This window comes from Hippocampus comes, unplaced genomic scaffold (assembly GCF_001891065.2).
Source record: "Hippocampus comes isolate QL1 unplaced genomic scaffold, H_comes_QL1_v1.1 scaffold68, whole genome shotgun sequence".
Classification (NCBI taxonomy): Eukaryota; Metazoa; Chordata; class Actinopteri; order Syngnathiformes; family Syngnathidae; genus Hippocampus; species Hippocampus comes.
This window is the reverse complement of record NW_017805625.1, coordinates 5,020,491-5,037,417: the sequence shown is the minus strand read 5'-3', so window position 1 is coordinate 5,037,417 and position 16,927 is coordinate 5,020,491. Positions and strand designations below refer to the sequence as shown.

At 41.3% G+C, this 16,927-nt stretch overlaps 2 protein-coding genes across 7 annotated transcripts; one reads left to right on the top strand and one right to left on the bottom strand.

Annotated features, from left to right (window-relative positions):
- Positions 1 to 325: 325 nt before the first annotated feature.
- Positions 326 to 16,859, bottom strand: LOC109522297 (RNA-binding protein 5-B-like). 6 transcript variants are annotated; one of them, XM_019880720.1, is made up of 25 exons: positions 16,791 to 16,859; positions 9,442 to 9,461; positions 9,186 to 9,348; positions 8,947 to 9,105; positions 8,753 to 8,822; positions 7,852 to 7,925; positions 6,876 to 6,959; positions 6,733 to 6,793; positions 6,392 to 6,454; positions 6,153 to 6,313; positions 5,673 to 5,770; positions 5,038 to 5,125; positions 4,852 to 4,920; positions 4,320 to 4,392; positions 4,143 to 4,231; positions 3,966 to 4,065; positions 3,788 to 3,879; positions 3,354 to 3,533; positions 2,722 to 2,865; positions 2,542 to 2,616; positions 2,279 to 2,458; positions 1,896 to 1,970; positions 1,245 to 1,336; positions 927 to 1,056; positions 326 to 797 (listed from the first exon to the last, which is right to left on the bottom strand). In XM_019880720.1, exons 2-25 carry the CDS (start codon positions 9,456 to 9,458, stop codon positions 672 to 674), a joined length of 2,463 nt encoding a protein of 820 aa, XP_019736279.1. In that variant the 5' UTR covers positions 9,459 to 9,461; positions 16,791 to 16,859; the 3' UTR covers positions 326 to 671. The 6 variants fall into 6 exon arrangements, with proteins under 6 accessions (XP_019736279.1, XP_019736276.1, XP_019736277.1 ...); XM_019880717.1 differs by lacking the exon at positions 16,791 to 16,859 and adding an exon at positions 10,609 to 10,689; XM_019880718.1 differs by lacking the exon at positions 16,791 to 16,859 and adding an exon at positions 10,609 to 10,689 and having other exon boundaries at positions 2,542 to 2,613.
- emc3 (ER membrane protein complex subunit 3) lies at positions 10,720 to 15,361 on the top strand. The gene is made up of 9 exons (XM_019880723.1): positions 10,720 to 10,942; positions 11,148 to 11,307; positions 11,397 to 11,454; positions 11,539 to 11,632; positions 12,059 to 12,163; positions 12,277 to 12,358; positions 12,433 to 12,512; positions 12,612 to 12,694; positions 13,500 to 15,361. Exons 2-9 carry the CDS (start codon positions 11,153 to 11,155, stop codon positions 13,626 to 13,628), a joined length of 786 nt encoding a protein of 261 aa, XP_019736282.1. The 5' UTR covers positions 10,720 to 10,942; positions 11,148 to 11,152; the 3' UTR covers positions 13,629 to 15,361.
- Positions 16,860 to 16,927: the final 68 nt, after the last annotated feature.

The following is a 16,927-nucleotide window of genomic DNA, read 5'->3' as shown; positions in this document are numbered from 1 at the left end:
ATGAGCGACCAGTTCAGGGTGTAGTCCAAAGTCAGCTGGGATAGGCTGAAGCTGGCAATGCGTGGATATAACATACCACGTGAAAATCTGTAGCCACAAAGAGTTAAATAACATCCCAATAACGTTTTCTTTTTTAATTTGTTTAAAATCAGGAAGTTTTGTTGTGCGTATCCTATGAAGTGATAAATAGAATTCTGTATACTTGCAGAATATATACTATATATCAACATATTCGGGATGAACTTAAACCTCTCGTGTCAGATCTTTTCAGTAGTTTGGTTGGTGTGCTTTGTATAAACACAGGATGGCAGAAAAAACATAATCATAGTGACCAAAAAGATTTTTTTTAATTGTCATATTGCTTCAAAATCGCACACCTTTGCTTACAAACCCTTGTACATGTTTGCGGAACTGAAATGGCCATTTGGAAAGATAAAATCATGTACAAAATGCCATTACAAATATATAATGTGAATTCAGCTGTACATTGTTACGGAGGATCGATTACCGTTCAGTGATTGTGGATGACACTGTGAGTGGTTGTCTATATTTGTATAATGACCACAGTCCGGTTTTTTCCCCCTCCACAGCTTGGATAAACGTAACCCTGAACATGACAAGCGAATGGGAACCGTTTTCATGAAAATATGTTGGGGTTGCGATTGTGTTCGTCAGTCCATGTCAGCGAAGCGTGCAAACATGGCTTTACGCACAGAATCCTTATAGTTGCCTGATGCCGGCATTTCAAGGGTGCTTCCTTTCACTCCCAAGCCGGTGCCTTTGGTCCTCAAGGAAGCCTGCGAGCAGACATGAAGACAATCATTTGAGGAGACGTAGTGCACACGTCCCTCAGGTAACGGCACTAATTGCTTTGTGAGGGAAAGGGAGGATGCGTAGGACAGCTGTGCAAAGAGGAAAGCACTCACTGAGATAGGAACAGTGATGCCCTGCTGGTGGCGTCCCAAGCCTTTGCCTTCCTGCCAGCCCATGGCTTGCAGCATCTTGTTCCCAATGTTATCGCTTGTCAGGCCATCTTTGGTGGGCTGCTCGTATTGTCTGTTGGAGATGGGGGCATTTGATTAACACTTCACTACAAACAGCATTTAAGATTCATGATTAAAAAAAAAAGATTTTAATGGTCGTTTTTTTTCTTCTTTTTTCTCCAATTATGTTTTCCATTTTCCATGTGTGATGTCACATCACATCAGTTTCCGACAATCCTGCTTGCAATGTGATGTACTTACATTGTTGGAGCAGTCCGCTTGAAGAGTTTCTTTGGAGGTTCTGGAACACCGTACTTCTCCCTCCTCTCTGCAGCCCGGTCTCGGTATTTCAACTGTTACATAGAAAATGGAAGCTTATTCACTGATCACTTACTTACTACAATGCATGTACCCTTTGTCTAAAGTCTAACTTTTATAGCATGTTAAAGATCAATTCAAAGGTTTTTTTTGGAAATGTGCTCCAAAGTTGATTGTCTGCGTAGAATTGGAAACACAACTACAATGTAAAACTTAAAAAATGGGGAAAAAAAAATATCTGAAGACACCTGACACGTAGTGTAAGTAATGGAGGGGGCAGAAAATGTTTGGAGAGTGAAAATGTCTCCTGTAGGTAATGTAATTACATTTGTGGTGTCTTTGAGTGAGTAGCCCTTTGTTGCAATAGAATGCATATTTTTGGTTGTACAGTTTTCACCACACTTTGCATGGTATACCCCTCACCCAAAAAAAAAAAAAGAAAAAACAAAACACTTGTGGATTTTCACTAAGCTGAAGTCACACTAGAGTTGCTGACCTCTTGCACGACAATGATTTTTGATTCGTTACATTTTTTAACATGTAGTTTCAGTGTATCAATAAACACTTCACACTACTTATGATTTAAAAAAATACCTCAGTCTCTTTCCTCTCCAGGTCCTCCAGCTCGGCTTCAGAGAGCTGCGACCTTCTGTGGATTTCTAGGTTTTGCTAAAATAAAAAACAAGTTAAAACACCAAACATCAATACAGTCACTGAGAAATCTCTTGGTTATGTAAACATGCACAAAAGTGTGTTCTGCCTTAACAAAAATAATCACACTCAAGAGAGAGCTCTTCGCTGAAAAATATTGTCTTAATAAAGGTAGAAGTGGATCTCAGATTTACTCATTGATGGCATTCAGTCATTGTGCAACATCCATTTTCCATGTGGCATTGCGGCGTCGTGCATGAAGCAGATGGCGCCGCTCAGAATATTCACGACAACTTGCCGATCACCTGCTGTTCCTCCATCCTCACCTTGTGAAGGTCAGAGAGCTGCTGGTGACGCAGCAAAGCCTCTTTATTGGGGAACTGCCGGCGGCACAGGAGGCAAACCAGCTTGGCCCAATCGGTTATTTTGCCGCTGTCGTCTACTTTGCGATCCGACCCGCTGTCCCCGGGTTCGCTGTCCTTGTCGTAAGCCACGACGGGAGCACTCTGCAGCGAGGGGGAAAAAAATAGATAAAAGTTGATGCCTTTGTGGTTAAAGTGAGTCAAAGGAATCCGGGGCGGAAGCAAACCTTAGCTGGAGTCTCTTGCTCTGTCGGCTTCAAGTGTTCGGTCAGAAGGGGCGACATCTCAAAGGCCCCTGTCTGCTGAGAGGAAGCAAGTACCATTAAATTAGTCACAATATACACCGGTAGTAATAATAATAATAATATTGATCGATCCATGATACGTGGCTTTTCGGATGTTCCTACCTTCTTCTCAAAAATGGAGAAACACGCATCTGCAGCCTCTTTCTTCTCCTCATCCCTTGGCGGCCCCGCTGTTTGAACACTGGTTTTATAACTTTCTTTTTGCTTATTTAAGGTCTTTGCCCAACGCTCCATGTCCTTTGCGATCTGGAATTTGAGAATTATTTGATTGATCCTAAGGGGAAATTTGTCATTTTCAACAAGAGAACAGTCAAGTGTTTTCCCGCTGTATTATGGTTCTCCATTCCATCATTTTTTTATGGCTTTATACTTCCTAACTGTAATGCCCTGGCATGTGGGAAAGGAGAGCCAGTCACAATGCACTTTTTAATCCCTTCATTGAACTTCGGGAAAACAATAAAACTCAGCGCTCACCCAGATACTCACAACCACATTTACACCAACCCACCCGTGTCTTAAAGACACTTGCGTGTACGCAGACACTACAACACAGCTTCAAATATGTTACCAAAGTTTTACGGTTTAAATTGTTAAAAGCAAGTGGGATAGGTAAAACTATAATAAAAGTGTTTTTTTTTTTTTTATGGACGGTATATAACTACAGATTTTTAGCTATTGCAGGTGGGTCTGCGATGGATCCCATCTGATAAACGAAGGCTCGGCGTAGTACATACCTGCTGTGCCGACTTGCTTTTGGGCTTTTCTTTCTTCTCTTTAGGCTCCTTGTTGCTGGTGCCGCTTGTTGAGGAGGAGGCAGCAGAGCTCTTTGTGTCCGATGCAGGTGGCGCAGGAACGTAGGCATGTTTCTCATTGTCCCAGTAGACATACTGCTGCGTTTCAGAGTTGTAGTAGTACTAATGCACACAAGAAGCATAATAGGACTGCTTTAGTTTGTTATCTGCGCCAAGTATGAGTGTGGTGTGTACTGTAATTCTCAATACTTGGTGTATTTCCAATGAAAGCATGGCACGTAAATGTTATTATAACACCTGGCAACCATTTGAAATTATGAATAAAAGGGTACATTTCCATTCACGTAGAAAACCAAATCTCATGCGTTCATGCTTATATTTGTCAAGTCGTATTAAGATCCTAAATTTAAAAGCACCTGACTGTTAGGGTCGTAGTACAGGCCAGTGTTTGGGTCGTAATAGTAACCAGAAGACTCATCATACTGGTATGTGGACGTGTCCGGGGCGGCTGCAGACGAGACATAAAAAGATGTAGTTACATACGCAAGACACAAAAGGATGACTTGTTTTTCCTCCTCACTGATGTCTTCTTACCAGTCCCAGTGTTGTGAATGGCAATGTTGGCTGCTGCTGGGACCAGTGACGGGGTCGCAAAATTAGAAGCCAGTTGGCTTGCATTGAGTGGTGCCGCTAACTGATGTGACATAGAGTACAAATATTAAGCGCACAAGAGCAGAATGTGACTAATTAAGTAATTGATGTCTGTCTTACATGTATGGCAGCCTGGTTGATAATGACGGGTGGGAAAACTTGAGGCAAGATTACACCTGCGGGGAGCAAATTCTTCACTCCTGGAGCAGCTGGAGACAAATGGCAAATGTACAATTAGCGCGTCCAGTTTTTGAAAAGGAAAAAAACAAAAAAAAAAAACAATTATATTTACTGTACCTCCCAGCAATCCATCCCCAGTGACAGGAGGCATTCCTTCTGGTTGTTGCTGCCACACTTGAAAATTCTGTCCCTATGGTGGGAATAAATTGATTTTGGTTAACACAACAATCATTGGCAAATGGAGGTTGGAATTGTAGGGATGCGCAAAATAAACAACATCATAAATGAATAAAAGAACATTTCTGCATCATTAAGTACTTAATGGTGAAGTCTACAAAAACATTTCTTGACAGTAATATGTTATACGCGCCTGCATTTTTTTTTTCAGAATCAAATCATTTGCAGGCCATTTTGAGGGTAATGTAAATTTAAAATGATAAACTGTTTTTCATCATAGTTTGTGGTGTACATGTATTTAGTTTAATTAAACTATTAACATAAGCCTGTATAAACACTTGGGCTGGGGGTGTCAATTACTCATGCAAACTCATAACATCTAGCCAATTAGCATGTGTTTAAACACATCTTTACAAAAAGGGTCTAAATTGGCCTGTGGGGGAAATATTGGTAAAAGGAAGAACAGACTGACCTGTGTTTGATGCGCATAGCTCTCTAGAGGGGTAATTACATCGGAGGTGGCACCGGAACCTTGCTTTACCTTAAGTTGGGAAGAAAAAGAAAAGCACCAAAAAAAGCAGGTCAGACAAGGTAGAATTGGTAACTCAGTTTATAATGATATTTCCAAAACAGCAGCGTTTGTTTCACGCTAGAGTACCTGGCTGGCTGACCACTGAGCTGCAGCTATGGCTGTGCTGGCAACTGAAAGTGCGCTGTTTCTGATCACATCTGCCTGCGACGATTCTCTGACAAAGGAAGGCCGTGACATTGATTGAGTATTGATGATTTTCATGTTTCAGCAATGATAACGTGAAGAAACATGTGCCTCAGCCTAATGCAATCAATTGAAATTCAAAATGCAAAGACATAGACCATCACATGTAATCTATACCGCAGGACTGTCTTTAAATGTTTTTTTGAAATGTTGCATGCCACCGCCCAACAAAAGTTGTTCAACAACCCAGTGAGTGGTTAGTGCTTGGTTAGTAACTTTTGGTGCAAATACAGGTAAAGATGTGAATGACAGTAATTACTTTAACTATTTGTAGTTACAGTCCACTGGCACTTGGGTCAAGTGGAGCAGTCTGAAAAAATTAGGTATTCATTGTCCTTGAATTGAGAATTATTTTCCTGTGTGTCTAATCAATCTGTAGGAGTTTCTCTTTTGGAATTTAACTACTGGAACAAATGCACTTTTCGCTGATATTCTAATTTATTGAGATGCACTTGTATGTAACATCACATTTCTATGTATGCAAATGTGTTTGTGTGTATGCGCGTGCGTTCCCTCACTTCCTCGCACTTTTGGCGTAATCCACCGCAATGGTTTTACCATCAATCTTCAGAGGTGGCTGGAGGCCCTGGAGAATGGTGAGCAGCTGCGAAGCTTCCTATGTGAGGAAAAAGGTGCAACACTGTCATGCGGGATGTGTGCCAACCAGCTAAAACGTTCAGCATACCTGCCCAGCTCTTGTATTTAATGTCATTAGACTGTGCAGGTGCCCAAGGTTTTGGCCTATGCGTGTATACTGTGCATGTAATGCACTAACATACAGTGGGGCCAATAAGTATTGGGCATTTAAGGTTGTTGTTTAAAAATCGTACAATGTGATTTATTGGATTTTTTTTTTTTTTTTTTACATTCTGTCTCTCACACTTGATGTGTACCTACGATGAAAATTACAAACCTCCATCTTCTTAAATGGCTGAACTTGCACATTTTTAAGTTGCCTAACACTTACTGGCCCCACTGTAACGACGAAGCTAACGCACCAAGGGAGAGGAGAGCTGAACAAAGCTAAAGCCTCGATTGTGTCCTGTCTGCTTGTCTTTGATTAAGCGGATGTTGCACGGAGACAAGTTGGCGAAGGGAGCCAAAGCCTTCAAAATCTCATCGACATTGCAGGTTGGGGGAAGGTTCCTCAGAATTATTGCTGCGAACAGAATAAGCAGTCAGGAAAACATGCACTGGACGAATGGTTGACGTGCAAGGGAGAAATAATGCCACTCACTGTCGCCACTGTATTCCCAAGACTGCTGAGACTCGGCGTTTGAACCGGTTGCTACGTCTCCATCTACGCGGAAGAATGACAAATGGTCAATAGTCACAAACACAGCATGGGAATTAATTTCTATAGTTGGATCTCCGCAGTCAAACGCCCCAAAAAGTCATGCATTTTGGGAACCAAACAAATTGTTCTTTAGAGAGTCAACCACCATTTTGCAGCAGGTCACGTTTGACGTCAGCCAATCTTAAGACTTCATCTTAGTAAGCACTTAATATGACAAAATTGAAAAAATGTATTTTTCAATTTTAATTTTGTTAGCTGTAATAACCTTGGCGTCAACTTACCAGTTTTAGTTGCCCCGCACCTGAAACACTTCAGCCTCTTCCGGAAATTGTAAAGACCGCACTGTGGAAAGAGAAAGGTCACCGTTTAACAAATTGTTTGACGTGACTAATTGGAATCAAAGCGTGCATTCAAAGGCACTCACAGTGCTGCAGAGCCAGTTGTCAAACCTCTGCTTCCTGTTGCTGTAGTGCACCGCGATGTTTCTCCCCTGGATCACCAGTTTATTCTGTGGAGTGAAGAACTGCGCGTTATTTCACATTTCCACGTGTTCACACCATGGAGGCAGGTGAGGCACCTGCCTCCAACTCCACGCAAGTGAGCGCGGCGGAGAGAGGACAGAGTGGCTGGCCTAACGCTCGCTGCTTAGGTCGAGTACCATTGGGAGGAAGGGAGAAGTCGTTAGCCTCTTTTACACAGCAACGCCACAAAATATAAGAGCCGCAGCACAAAACCACCCTAGTGAAGCAGGTTATTATTAGAACTTTGTGTGCTTTCTTACAGCAACACATCATTCCATAATAAGATAATGAAATGTGTGATGTCAGCGTCAGCATCTGGTGTGACAAATACAATCTGTTTTCACCACAAAGGAGGTGGTAGGAGTGAGAGTCAGTTGTCACAAGTTCACACCATCTTCACTCAAGGTGGAAAATTGTCAGATCAGCTTTGTCCTCCCATTTCGTGTCAGCACTGCTTATAGAGAACAGCGACAGAGGGAAATCGCTGGCTTTTCTAGACTGTGTAAAAGGGGCTACAGAGAGAGAGGCATGGGAGACAAGAAAGTGTGTGTGCAGTTTTTTTTTTTTTTCCCTCAACAGATGTGTTTGGGGCCGGAGTGCTGCCAGCTCGCTCCTCTGTCACCAGTGTTTAATGAAGACGAGACTGAGCTGGAGCAGAATATGTGCTTTGAGTAATTCCCACTAGCATAAAAACAGTGTACACTAAATTGAAAGAGTAAATTGAGCACTTGAGTCATTTTTGTTTTGACTGAAAAGGTTGCTAGAAAGTGTGTGATATCACAAACATCCTGATATAAGCGTCATAAGATGGCATTGTCATCATGGTATCGGGGCTCTAATCGCCAAGAGTAATCTAAACTTGGTGACTGTTGAGGCAACCTGATTGGTCTCCATCCACTTGGTAGAATCTTGCAAGTGATAAAAGTCCACGAAGGCGAAACCTCGGCTTATACCTAGAGACAGCATTCAAATATAGACGGGAGGCGTGTTAGTGAGAAGGCGATGCAATGCTCAAACTCACAATGGGCGTGTCGTGTACAGTCCAATTCAAACTCGAGACGGAAGGGGTGGTGGGAGGCGAGAGTGCTTAACAATGTCAAGGGGGGTGGTAGTGGTAGAGTTTTTCATATCATAGCATGTAATAATTTAAAAAAAATAAAACATGGGAGAGTCTTGAAGTGGAAACTCCAAAGAAGAAAAAAACATTTTTGTGAAGCTGGATGTCACGGGTTGCTCACGGTGAAAAAAAGTTTTGAACCAGTTTATCTTGGTCTCATTTTTCATTAAACCTCACATATGAATAGTGTTGTGTAGACTTTACATATCCGCTGTTATTAGCCGTTATTGCCTTCAGCTTCATGGTACTTAAGAGTAGCATACAGGTGCTTCAATTATTTTGATATTTAATCACTTTTATTGCTCATACTGTACTGAACAGCCAGACACTTTTCTATGTTGCAGTCAAGTTCCATTTCCAGGTTTATGCTAATAATGACACTTTGCCATCAGTGGTATACTTCTTTCTGTGTTGGTATCACCCCAGAAAAAAAAAAAGGGGGGGGGGGCAAAACACATTTGTAATATTTTGACATTGCACAAGCTCAGAATTCTCACTTGAGAGAAATTCAACTTTGGAGCTTCCACTGCCCGTATACGCTGTTACCTTCATAATTGGTCACATCAGCACAAACCAATCAAGGGGTGATTCAAAGGAGGAGTGCGAGACAGGAGTTGGGAAGGTGGAAAGCGGGACGCTCTACCAATTACACACATCACTCACCAGTCCTTTTCTTCATCAAGCGGACATCCACTGGCTGGGGACCTGGCAGCTTCTCAAGTGCTGAACGGATCTGTAATATGGCAACAGGCAGGGAAAAAAGACGAACGCTTCTTAATTGCAATTTGTAGCAAAGGAAAAACTCAGATTTTGTGCAAGCTTTTCTCTTCAAAACCACATGTGACACTTGAACGTACATCTTCCTCTGTCACATGAAGAGTGAGACCCCGGAGCATGATGGTCTTGTTCTCCTCCTCCTCTTCCTCTTCCTCTTGCTCCCCTCTGTAGTCGTGGTCTGCATAGTCGCCATCGTATTCGTCATCTGATCTGTCACTGTTGTGGCGTTTTCGACCCCTCTGCGGCAAAGCGAAATGATCAGATAGAGGCAGGAAAACGAAATCATACAAGTGTCCACAATATGCTCACATTCCCTCACCTCTCGATTATCTCTGCAGTCGTCAAAGCGATCCCTCGCTTTGTCATCCCCCCATTGACGCTTGTAATCCCGCTCAGCATCACGACCATGCTTGTCATGTCTATGTGGATCATCTCTCGGGCCATCTGAGCCATATCTCCCACTGCGTTCTCCCCGACTCGGCCTAAAATAAAACCATAGAAACGGAGAATCATGTCACTGCTGCAAACGTATTACATTTGTGGTGCTATTATATAGCAAATAGAGTATATTTTACCTTTTATCAGCTCCCATGCTCTATTGGACAGGAAAATGTTTGATCAATGAACTGTGAGAAAAATATATTTCTTAAACTGTGGTTTGCAAAAAGAAAAAATATTAATTGTTCAAAAACCGCCTTTCATATTATGCTGTATGCACATTATATTTTTAAACATAACACATGCTTACATTTTCACATGCCTTTTTAGAACACCTTATTTAGAAAGTGAAGTTGCGGATGACAACTGCATGTACAGAAATGGTTACCTCAATTGTCCAAAACCCAGCCAGTAAAGCTCACTTGCTTCTTGACCCTCATCTCTTCTTTTTTCAGTGTCATACCAACAATTTGTCATGATTTTATACAATCAACAAGGGCATTTGTTATATAAGAGGCTGGATATTTATATGCAGTTTTCTTTCGATTGGTGCTGTTTTTCAAATGAGTTTGCCATAGCGCCAAAATTATATCACTAGCATGGAAGTCAGTGGCCAGAGGCTGAGCTGTATTGTATTTGTTTCCAGCGTGGCCTTGTGGCTTCTGCGCAAAGCACATACCCTTCCTGCCCCTTACCCCAGTTTGATTCATGTGGGAACTCAGTATGGTACAGAGGTAAAGTATACCAAATAGGTACCTGTAACACCCCAGTCTCCAAGTAATACAAGGAATAGTTTATGATGCATGCCTGTTGAAATTATGTTCTTCCAAATAGCAGAAAAGCCATATTGGTACGGTCTTTATTTGTAATAAAAACACTTCTCGGCTAAAACAATCGAATGAAAAACTGGAACCACAACAGTAACTTGCCCTCTTGCGCAGCGTGTGACGTGTTCTCACGCCAGCAAAGTCACTGAACAAACCGTTCGTCACCATGTCACGTCGTATGTCGGTACTAGAATAAAATCAGGCTCGCCAGATATCCTAAATCATGTGTGAATATTCATTCATACTAAAATCAATAGAGAAGAGATTCAAACACTTGAAGCAACTATTTGCTGAAAAATCAATTCATGTTAACATCGTCAGGATTGTGAAATATGTGATACAGCATGCTAGCGTGATTAGCGGAAAGAATAATCCACAGTGCAAAGTATTTTAAGTTATCACGCCGTTAAAGAAAGAGCTCTGCGAACTTGATTTAAAATATGATACATTTATATGGATAAAAACACCCTCACATACCATCTGCTAATAGACCTTTACGCCTAGGAGTGATCTTCAAGTGCACTTCCGGTGTGAAGGGGAAAAGCTCTTCAACTTTCCAAAACTGCACTGCAAAGGACTACATTAAGCCCTCGATACTGCCATCTACAGATCGGGAGGATACACTGCAATTTTGAATCCTTAGCTCCTCACACAACGCAATGGCGTTAAGCGTCTGTCAAAGCTTTGGTATATTTTGAACTATTAATTCGACTGCTTAACAGGTTGTGGATTCCACACTGGTGAAACGTCACTCGTGGTGTGCGCCGCGTCAAGAAAGCAACCGTGTTCGCTCACCACAAAGGAAGAAAAGGTAGGCAGCTGGCTCATGTTAGCCCACCGTTAGCATCATATGCCATGTACGACGCTGCTTCCTATCTTTAATGCACAAGCCATCCTATAGTTCGTCGGTACATGATGATTAATAACGAAGTGGAACCGGATTTGATGCCTGTATGCATGTGATCTCTTGGTGATGGATAAATAACGTCCATCTTGTCTGTGCTGATATTTATCAGGCTGAATGGCTGAGCCAGAGCTGTTGCTGGACTCCAACATCCGACTGTGGGTGGTGTTGCCCATTGTCTTCATCACCTTTCTCGTCGGCATCATCCGTCACTATGTCTCCATTCTTCTTCAAAGTGACAAGAAGTTGACTTTAGAGCAGGTGTCAGACAGGTGAGTTATTTCATGCACCTTAAACACCTGCTGTTCATTTCAATACAGTACAGGTTACAGTGAATGTGTGATGTTCATTTTCATTACAGCCAGGTCCTCATTCGGAGCAGAATCCTCAGAGAAAATGGAAAATACATTCCTAAACAAGTATGTGTTTTGGTTTTTGTGGCATATTATTCATATTTTAATGACATTGTCCAACAATAATGTAATTGTACCTCCCTCTCTTAGTCCTTCTTAATGAGAAAGTTCTACTTCAATAATCAAGAAGATGGATTCTTCAAGAAAACAAAAAGAAAGGTTGTTCCGCCCTCGCCAATGACTGGTAATTAAAAAAAAAAAATTCCCTGGTCTGTAGTCATTATGCTTACAGCTACATGCTACTTATGTTAGCATCTTTTTGGTAAAATAATTTGTGTATGTCGTTGATGAGGATAAGCGGTTCAGAAAATGGATGAATGGATTTATTGTATTGATCTGAGTAGCTAAACCCTTTCCTATGTCGCAGTTAAGTTCCGGGTTTATGTTTATCGCTACATTCTACCTGTATTAGAAAATAGACGGATGGATGGATTATTAATATGGTCATAACTACTATGTCACAGATGGCACCTCTGAGATCCTGATTTGTTAGTGTAGTTTAGCTAATCTATTACTTTGTTCAAAGAACAAAAAACAAGTTTTTCCTTTAAAAGAGACTGGGCAAACATATAAGAATGGATTGTATCTTGCTGCTTATTTGCTCTGGCAGATCCTAGTATGCTGACAGACATGATGAAAGGAAACGTTACCAACGTACTTCCCATGATCCTGATCGGAGGCTGGATCAACTGGACGTTTTCAGGATTTGTAACCAGTAATGATTTTTAAATTGTGCACCATTTGACACTCACACCTGACTGCGTGTGTATTTTACGACAAGATGTGGCGCTGTTTACAGTGAGCGCTCTCTGTGCTTCATTCACGCAGCTAAGGTACCTTTCCCGCTCACGCTGCGCTTCAAGCCCATGCTACAACAAGGAATAGAGCTACTGTCCCTGGATGCTTCCTGGTAAGGACATACGGCAGCTGTCAACACATTTATTGGGATTGTCACGTGTGTATGTGTGTTCTTTGACAATTCAGGGTGAGCTCAGCATCGTGGTATTTCCTGAATGTCTTTGGACTGCGAAGCATGTACTCGTTAATCCTTGGCCAGGATAATGGTAACACATCTACTTAGGTGTTGATAAAATTTTGTCTTTGGTGTTAAAATGTGACTTGGGTGGATAATGAGTTTTTGAAATGTGCTTCTAAACTAATAGGTGCAGACCAGTCAAGGATAATGCAGGAGCAGATGAGTGGGGCTGCCATGGCCATGCCTGCCGACACAAATAAAGCTTTCAAGGTATATACTTAAGTATACACAAAATTGTATTTTTAATCCGGTACAAAATGTGATATTGCATCACAAGGTGTTATCCAATTGAAAAGTTCATGAGCACACTCCTCCCCTTGTCATCTTAAATGATCTTTATACTGTACATATAAATAAGTCAAAACAATTCTTGACAATCATATGTTCTGTGCGACACAGTATTCTGATTAATATTACGTTTGTGGACTAGGAATTAACCAGCAAAACCCCAACATTTTTATCCATCTCAGAGGGCAGCCATATTGCCATTGGCTGCCGACTGACAATGACATTGCAGTCGCTCAGGGCTCAGGTCACGACCAATCGCGGCTCACCTGTTTTGAGTTTGGTAACGCGACGTTGGCATGCTGAGCCGTGATCGGTTGTTACCTGAGCCCTGAGCGACTGATGTTATTTTCAATCCACAGCAAGTGACAAAATGGCTGACTCCTGAGATGGATGAAAACGGATGGATTTTTTTACATTACTATAAAAATGCCGGATACGTTGTCAAGTATTGCCATGTCAGTTTTCAGTTTCTTCCTTCAAAAATACATTTGCGGCGGCATGGTTTTGGAAAATTTGGTTTCATTCATGTAACGTCGGGTGGATGTTCATCTCTTCACACCACTGTTGAGGCTGGTCCTTTTAAACATAAGACAAAGAAAAAGCATATTTTGACGCTTGCTGAACTGAGGTGAGACAAGTTAAGGTCAGGCATGATGTCATACATGACATTTCAAACTCTCGGTGGTCTTAAGTGGCACGTTCATGGGATATTTGTCCTTAATTCTAGGCGGAGTGGGAGGCCCTAGAACTGACTGACCATCAGTGGGCACTGGAAAGTGTGGAGGAAGATCTCATGAGTATGGAACTGGACTTTGACGGCATGTTTAGCAAGGAGCTGCCCACTGGTATATTCTGAGGCCTTGCTCGCTTCTCTTGCTAAGGGGGCTTAAAATGCAGGGATTTTTTTGTTTCTCAAAAACACAAGAGATTGGACAAATCCCTCCCTTTTATGCAATGTTTACATTCCTTTTGTTTCAGGTCCATTTTCTTCAAGTTGTACTAAATTGTCATGCCTGACTGAGAATGTCTGGGAGAAAACAAGTCATGTTTTTGCATTATAGTTAGCTTGTAAGTTACACTACTAACAAAAAGTTCGTCATATCCTGCTCCCGGGTGAAATTTCAGGCTGTTCACAATTTGACATCATGTGACCAAGACGACACCTCACCATTGATGAATAGTACATCACGAACAGGATGTTGTCAAAAAAAAGTGACCACGAAAGAAAAAAATGACACATAGCTAACGGCATCCTTGGAAATGTATTGTTCCATTCATGGATCAAACAGCATTTGTGAATTTTGCCCTTCAGCCACTTTTTAGAGCACAGCAAGCTGTGCAAAAACTACTGAAACATTGAACATGTGCATTAAAAAGTTGAGAGAAGGCCAAATTAAGTTCACCTGTACAAGGTTACAGTGCATTTTAGGCATCTCCGGAAATTTCACCCAAGAACCACACATTACTATCTTTTTGTGAGTAGTGTATGTCATAGTAAAGCGGCTAAAGCCCGATTAGGTAAAATAATGTGAACAACTTTCATTGTATTTCATGTGTAGCTAAAGTTACTATTTTCATCTGCACTATTGCGTGCAAAATACAACTTAAGTGTCTGAATGGTGTTTAATTTCACAATTGCACCACTCCTTATTTCAACTGTAAGGGCCCTATTTTCGTACCCAGCGCAAGTCTAGTGCAAAGTGCAGTCTAACTTGTGCACATGGGTGGAGTTTTGTTTCTTTTGGTGTTTTGGTAGACGGGCGCAGCCAGGAAGGGGTGTTGGCGCTGTTGTGGGAGGGAACACACCCAACTTGTTTTCCATCCAATGGAAGCGGCTCCCCCCATTCCTTTTAAATTTAGTTGTTGTAACATAGGCTGCTGTGGAGTGGGCACTTGGAGACCGCGTTTTAACCCAGATTATGCGTCCGTGTGTGACAACCCCACCCTTAGTCGCACCGCATTTGGGGAGGGCGTCAGGGGCTTTTAAAACTATATTTAAGATGATGATATAATAGATGATGATTTCTGCAAGGATTCAGAGGGATTGATGCACACTGATGTCATATTTATAAATGAAATCCGATGACATCAACCACACCCGTTCATGGAGCTCAGAATCTGTCTGCCTGCGCCTCCATCAAATACACTACAATTGTTTTACACCACCTGTGCCACACTTTAGACCTGCTCCGAGCTTGTCTAAAATTCAAGTCTACTTTCTCTCACCAAATTGTCATCTGACTGCAGAAACGCCCTCTGACCGTTGGAACGCCCAGCTATGCACAACATGGTCTACCAAATTCCTAAACACGGTAAACTTGACTTGCCCCAGCACGAAAATGAAGACGTGCCAGTCTACAAAAATAGGGCCCTAAATCTTAAGAACTTACTACTTTTTCGCACAAGAATCGGTCAGTGTGACAGAGGTTTTTGTTGTTTTGGTGTAAAAGGTTTATTTTGTTTCAACCCTCCTGTATTTGTTTTGTACAGTAAAACCCATTTTGACTAAATAACTGGTTTTATTTCTTACAATTAGAGGTGTTTTGTAATGAGATGTTACTTAACTAATGTTTTGAATAAATTATAGTGATCAAAGTAGTGCTAACGCAACCTAATATTTACTTTACGCTGACTATGTTCGGAAGAGAAGAAGAAATATAGGTATGTGACAACCGACTCATTTCCGCCATTTTTCATGACGTCATTTGCAGGTGATCATGTCGCGGAGGTCTGTTTTGCGGTGGAATCTCTTCTGTCACCTTATTTTCAGTTTGATCATTTTCACGATGTATTTCAATGTTTATCGCATGCATGGCGGGATAACTCATCTTTGATCCCTCAAAGTGTTGAAAGCTAGCTGGCACATTCATATCGACCTATTGCACGTAATCAATAGGTATTTGGGGACATGCGGATGAAGCGACATCAAATTTGTACAATGCAGAAGCAAATTATACAGTGCAGTAACATTTGTGTTGCCTCACATTGAATTTTGGGAGAAGCAGCTTCTAACCATGATAACCAAGCCTCCGTTGCCAGTGACGGTTTGTGTGTCTACTTAACTGCATCTAATTAATCGTCATTAATTAATCAACTATAATTATGATTAAGAGGTTTGTGAAATCAAAACACTTTCTTGTGGAGTATCATCTTTAGAATTTGGTCCACACTTAAGAAAACTCAAGATCTCAATTTCATTTCTTTAACTGATCACAGGCCATTCCATTGTTTTTAATTAAAAACAAGATTTTTGCCCACGTTTTGAAGCCTGTAAAATGTCATAACTTCATTAATCTTTTACATATTCACAAAACGTAAACAGTTTTGTTCCTTTATTCCAACTTTTCGTGATATCAGTCTTGCTGGGAGGAAAATTTTTAATTTTGTGATGGCGTACCTAAGAAACGTGACTTTAATTCCAGCTACTTTCTGCTTGCTCTTGCGACGGGAACTTCTTACTGGTTATGCAATTTCTTGTGGTTTGACCGACAGACTTTTCACGTGACTTTCACCAATCCATATAACTAGTACTCATACCATTTGACCAATCAAACAGAGCCAAGCAATCGCATGACTGCAGTGAACTCTACACAGTGGCCTCCACACAGAAGCAAAGTTTTCAAGGTGACTCATTTACGGGGAACATGGCAGAAATCTAAATTTACCTTTCAGATATGCTCCAGCTCAACTGTGAGTGTGACAATGGGTGGACAGTTGATGAAAAAGCTGTCAGTGTGATAATGGGTGTCAATATAAAATTGTTAAGGTTTCACCCAACAAGAAGTCCACTTTGAATTTGAGAAAACACGTTTCTGTCATCTCTGTCTCGTGAGCATTTTTTGCTGTTTCACGAGTGTAATCCACGACAACTAACCATTCCCTGGGCCCGAATGTCCCTAAATGGTTATTTTATGCAATATAGTTTTAATGATTTTGCTGAGCAATGTGTGAATTCCTATTTTTTTGTCTATTTGACATTCATGCCTTGATTAAAAAAAAAAAAAAAAAAGTTACTCACCAGTTACTCAGTACTTGATTTTTTCCCAGTTTTTTTTTTTCTTGAGTCACGTTATTCTAAGTAACAATACTCTCCTCTGAGCACACACCATTCCTGTTTGGAGTTTTCCCTTTTAGAGTCAGAGCTATAGGTTTGCC

Coding starts and splice junctions, on each gene's coding strand:
- LOC109522297 (XM_019880717.1), bottom strand. Junction 6,455..6,732: donor GTGCGGGGCAACTAAAACTG/GTAAGTTGACGC, acceptor TCTTCCGCGTAG/ATGGAGACGTAGCAACCGGT. Junction 2,617..2,721: donor TCTCCATTTTTGAGAAGAAG/GTAGGAACATCC, acceptor GCTTCCTCTCAG/CAGACAGGGGCCTTTGAGAT.
- emc3 (XM_019880723.1), top strand. CDS start 11,153: ATGGCTGAGCCAGAGCTGTTGCTGGACTCCAACATCCGACTGTGGGTG. Junction 11,308..11,396: donor TTAGAGCAGGTGTCAGACAG/GTGAGTTATTTC, acceptor TTTTCATTACAG/CCAGGTCCTCATTCGGAGCA. Junction 11,633..12,058: donor TCCGCCCTCGCCAATGACTG/GTAATTAAAAAA, acceptor TTGCTCTGGCAG/ATCCTAGTATGCTGACAGAC.